The 5,209-nt window shown below is 44.0% G+C and overlaps 1 protein-coding gene across 1 annotated transcript in view; it reads left to right on the top strand.

Annotated features, from left to right (window-relative positions):
• YWHAG (tyrosine 3-monooxygenase/tryptophan 5-monooxygenase activation protein gamma) overlaps window positions 1-4,591 on the top strand; it is a 32,761-nt gene extending 28,170 nt beyond the window's left edge. The window contains exon 2 of the mRNA XM_006155641.3: window positions 3,618-4,591. Coding sequence (XP_006155703.1) covers window positions 3,618-4,274 — 657 coding nt within the window. The 3' untranslated portion in view covers window positions 4,275-4,591. The remainder of the gene's footprint in view (window positions 1-3,617) is intronic.
• Window positions 4,592-5,209: the final 618 nt, after the last annotated feature.

Below are 5,209 nucleotides of genomic sequence, written 5' to 3'. Positions count from 1 at the left end.
GCTGAAGTCATTTGAGCTTTAAATAGTTCTGGCTCTTGAAATAAGGACAGCATGATTTAGGGGAAAGGCCAGAACTTGATCCCCATGACCTCTGCCACTCAGCTTTGGGCATGGGGGACTGTGATTAGGTTGCACTGTGGGGGGGCTGGTCTTCAGTGCCTGCATAGTCTAGGCTGGAATCTTCTGGATTGAGTGCTGCCGGCCACCAAAGGCCTCAGCTGGTTTCAGTGCCAGTCTGGGGACTGTTTTTTTCGGGCTATATGCTACTAAAGATTATAAGAAAGGAAGAGAGTAAGGTAGCTAAGGAAAGTTCAGCTTAGAAGATGAAAGAAGAGATACTCAGATGTATAGGAAGATAAACTGGGAGGTAGTTGTGTAAGAGATGGAGACCTCCTGTGGTGAGAATTACAATGAAATTATTCAAGGTATTGTCCGAAGTAATTGCTCACATTGCACTTTGTCTATCTGAATGACCTTATGAGAAAGGCAGAAATCTGTCTTACAGATGAGAAACCTGAGGCCTAGAGAAATGAATTCAGTTGGTCCCAAGGTCACTTAGAAGGTGGAACTAGGGAAACCCGTCTTCAGGGTTGTTTGTACATACTTCAGAACGAGTGAGCGTGGCCTGAGGGTTGAAAATATGAAGGGTTGATTATATATAAAGAGTCGCATGGCCGGTGAGAACCCCTGTATTCATTCACAAGAGGTGTTTGTACCAGGGGCTTGTGGAGCAAAAAGCATCTCTTTCCTGGTTTTCTTGTGCTCTGAATTCCAGGACCACCAAAACCCTGTTCTTTCACACTCTGTTCTATTTCATTTAGGCCATGTAGGAGTACTGTTCTCAGTATGGAAAATGAGTAAAAGATCAACTTAAAAAACAAACAAAAACAATGGGCTACCTGGTGGCATGACAGCTAAGGCAGCTGAATCCCACATGGCCACCTGAGCAATTTGAATCCTGGACCTGGTGGCTTGAAAAACATGCCGGGCCTGTGTGCATATGTGCCCAAATCCTGAAGGGAAAGTGGAATAGAGGGAGCTGTGATGTGGCCACCTCTCCACCCCCTGGGTGGGGGTGCTTTCTCACTTCCCCTCTCTCTGTGTCTGGTGAGCACACATTCCTTATAACAAAAACAAAAAAACCCCACACTAATCAGGTTAGAAAGCATTAAGAATGTACTGCTTATAATAAACGAGTAAGTATGGCTTGGTTATATTCTGATGTAGCTTTCAGATTAGATACTATTTGAATTAGTGACTATAGCCTGTTTCTGTAAGCATATCTCTCCCACCCTTATTTGTAAAACTGAAAAATAGACGAAATGTATATGATTCAGACAGGAAAATCTCTTGGTATTGCACCTCCCAAAATAGCTTAGTGTGTCTTTTGGACTTTCTATCTATCCCCCTACCTTCCACATCTGTAAGTAGTCGTGTCGTGCGGGTGCTACGGCTGATACCTACACAGGGACTAGTGAGCACTCAGTGGAAGGAGTAGCCAGTGTAATTGGAGTTGGGAAGAGAGTAAGGGAAGAAAAGATTTCATAGAAGTTGTGCATGTTAACTTGACTTCTTGGTAGTTCTGTGTTTGCCAGGCAGGAACCCTGGAGAATATTTTAAGTCAAGCACAGAGGAATGGGAAAATGTGAAAATTTTTGCAGTTAACTTGGATCATAGGTACATGAGAGGTGGCAGTGGCTTGGGAAGTATCCATTCTTCTGCAGGACTTAACCAAAGAGCAAATGACCTGGGTTTCCTAATGTGATTTAGTGGTTGACTTAATATACCAAGGTTTAGATACAATAGAAGCTGTAGTTAACCAGACTGTTCATGGATGTGACCTCAGAACAGGAATAAAAGAGTTCTATCCTTATAAAATAAGCTGTTGGGTTGTCAAGAAAGTCATGATCCTTTTCTTTGCATAGAAAAACAGAAAGATGAGGCTGGCAGATGGCTAGTGATTACGTCACTGGGCTCACACTTGGCCGACCAGGTTTGAGTCCTGGACCTGGTGGCTTGAAACTCAGTGCCAGGCATGTGTGCGTATGTGCCCAAAATCCCAAGAGGAGAATGGAGAAGAAGGGATTGCAGTGTGGCCATCCCCTCGGGGGTGGGTTTGGGGGTGATTTCTCACTTTCTGTCTCTGTCTCTCTGGTGGGCACACATGCCCAGTAACAAAAATCTCTTTAAGAAAAAAAAGAAAAACAGAAAAATCCATTATGACTTTCCCAACAATCTTCCTATTTTGTATGGTTGTCAGACATTTCATGAGATAGCATGTGGCTGCAATATCACAGAAATCAGATAAACTAAATAAATAGCACTTAATGTTGTTACCATAGTCAGTTGTTTGGAACCATGAATCCATAGCCCCTTGGTCTGATGTTGGTTTCCTCAAGGTGATTAGTCTTTGAGATGACGAAGATAAACCTCAAAAAAGAAAGCGAGAGAGAGAAAGAAAGAGAGAGAGACCCACATTAAACGAGGTGTTAACTCCCATTGGCCACCTCAGCTCAGATATATTTTACTTATCCTCTCCATCCTTTTGTACTGCTGATTAGATTGCCAGGCACTGTCATAAATTCATGTTCCCTGAATGCCCAAACTATTACGATGATCAAACTGAATGCCATGCTCCCAACTTTTTTTTTTTTTACTTTATTTATTTATTTTTAATTTGACCCGAGAGGAACAGTGAGAGAGAGAGCGAGATAAAAAGAGAGAGAGAGGGAAAGTGAGAAAGCAAGCCACCAGGTCCAGGATTCAAACTTTGGTGAGCCATGTAGGAGTCCAGCACCCCTAACCACCACACCACCTGCTGTCCCCCAATTTTGACATCTTTTTTGAAGTTTGTAATTCATACCATCAGCATATGAGCAGAAAAGCCTTGTTTTTTAGAAGTCAACTCAAAGTTGACTTGTCTTTTCTTGCTAGAAAGTGATGAGACTGGGACCAGCAGGTGGCGTGGTTAAGGCGCTGGACACTCCCACATGGCCGACCAGGGTTCAAGTTCTGAATCTGGTGGCTTGCTTTCTCACTTCCTCTCTCTCTCACTCTCACCCTCTGTCTCTCTCTGAAAACAATAAAATAAATGAATAAATAAAATAAAATAAATAATTATTTAAAAAAAAAAAAAGAAAAGAAAGTGATGAGACTGAAGCTGAGTAGAAAGGGAGATTAGGAGGAAGCTGTCCACCATCCTGTTTTCTTGAAACGTTGCTGAGCCGTCTCTTCTGAAAGTCCCTACCTAGCATTGGCATGTATGTCATGGCACACGAGAGAACTGTTGACATTTTATAACTCAGGTCAGAATTGGCTTGTCATCTCAGACCTGGACTTAACAGTTCTTTCATGGAACAGCATGTGATAAGCCTGTGTCCTTTTTTAGGGAAGAAGCTGGGGTTCAAGCACCATTGATCCAGCTGCATTTTTTCCCCTTCTTTGTTACTCATTCCCCCTCCACCTCCCTTGCCTACACCCACACAGCATAACTTCTCCGTCTGTCTGCTAATCACTTTAAGCTGATAATTCTGTTGTGTTATAGTGGCATAAAGATATGATTAACCCAGTTGACATCATCCGGACCATAACAGTTCTTTATTCTTTCCTCCTGACAGGTGACAGAGCTGAATGAGCCACTGTCCAATGAAGAACGAAACCTCCTGTCTGTGGCCTACAAGAATGTCGTTGGGGCACGCCGTTCTTCCTGGAGGGTCATCAGTAGCATTGAGCAGAAGACTTCCGCAGATGGAAATGAGAAGAAGATAGAGATGGTTCGTGCGTACCGTGAGAAAATAGAGAAGGAGTTGGAGGCGGTATGTCAGGATGTGCTGAGCCTGCTGGATAACTACCTGATCAAGAATTGCAGCGAGACCCAGTACGAGAGTAAAGTGTTTTACCTGAAGATGAAAGGGGACTATTACCGCTACCTGGCTGAAGTAGCCACCGGAGAGAAGAGGGCGACTGTCGTGGAGTCATCTGAGAAGGCCTACAGTGAAGCCCACGAGATCAGCAAGGAGCACATGCAGCCGACTCACCCCATTAGATTAGGCCTGGCTCTTAACTACTCCGTTTTCTACTATGAGATCCAGAATGCCCCCGAGCAAGCCTGCCACTTGGCCAAGACCGCATTCGACGATGCCATTGCCGAGCTCGACACTCTCAACGAGGACTCCTACAAGGACTCCACTCTCATCATGCAGCTCCTCCGTGACAACCTCACGCTCTGGACAAGCGATCAGCAAGACGACGATGGTGGAGAAGGCAACAATTAAGGCCCCCAGGTGGACTGGCAGCGCACGCTGACGCTACTACTGCAGTCTTTATTTTTTCCCATGAGTTGGGGTCGGGTGGGGGAGGGAAAGGGAGGGACGACCTTCCTAGGGAGAAACCCACGACCTGTCCTGTCTTTGATCGCCTCTTTGACATTTTTGCCAAAATACCACTAGTGGAAAGTCAGGCTAGCTGTGCTGGTATTGGAATAGCAGCCTCACACTGGCATATGGACTGCTCTGTAGGTGAATGCAAGTGGAGCTGTCTGTCTTTAACTTAACTTATTGCTAGATAATAGGGTTTTAAGAGGAAAAGAAAACCGAAATGGAATGGCCCTCATTCAGTACGTTCTGTGGTTCCAGTAAGGATCTGTATGTACATACGCTCTTGTCTTAAGTTGTGGGTACTTTCTATCTCATCTGTTTTAGCTGTGCTTTTTTTTTTTCCAGGGTGTACTCTCCCAGACTTGGAATAGTTTAAATCCCAAACGGACAGACTTAGAACATAAGATATATTCATCCTTGTGGTTTAGGCCTTGCCAGTTTTCTGAAGTCTGATTGGTTGACAGTATTAACACTAAATTGCAGTTTACAGTATTTCTACATTACAGCCATACGTAACATCAAGCCATTGGTTGTGCATTTTTCTTTGCTAGTTATTTTGGCTTTACGTGCTTAGTCAGCCTTACCCAGGTTGGGCATGCTTTTTCTCTGTCTCCCAGGCCAAGAGCTGCCTGAGGAGAATCAAAGCAGTTTTAGGTTCTGGTTAATAGGTGCTGGCAGGTGGCTGTGGGCTTTTTGTCCTTCTTTCCTCTTCACGTAAATCCACCACAAAAATTAGTACTCATTTTAATAGAAATGTTAAACACCACAAAAATAGAGAAAATTCAGGTCTGTATGTCATGTATCGTGTTGGTATTTTCGGAAACTGTCCTGCT

Source organism: Tupaia chinensis, unplaced genomic scaffold (assembly GCF_000334495.1).
Source record: "Tupaia chinensis unplaced genomic scaffold, TupChi_1.0 Scaffold000465_1, whole genome shotgun sequence".
In the NCBI taxonomy this organism is placed as follows: domain Eukaryota; kingdom Metazoa; phylum Chordata; class Mammalia; order Scandentia; family Tupaiidae; genus Tupaia; species Tupaia belangeri.
The sequence above is the reverse complement of the archived record's forward strand: the minus strand, read 5'-3'. Positions and strand labels throughout refer to the sequence as shown.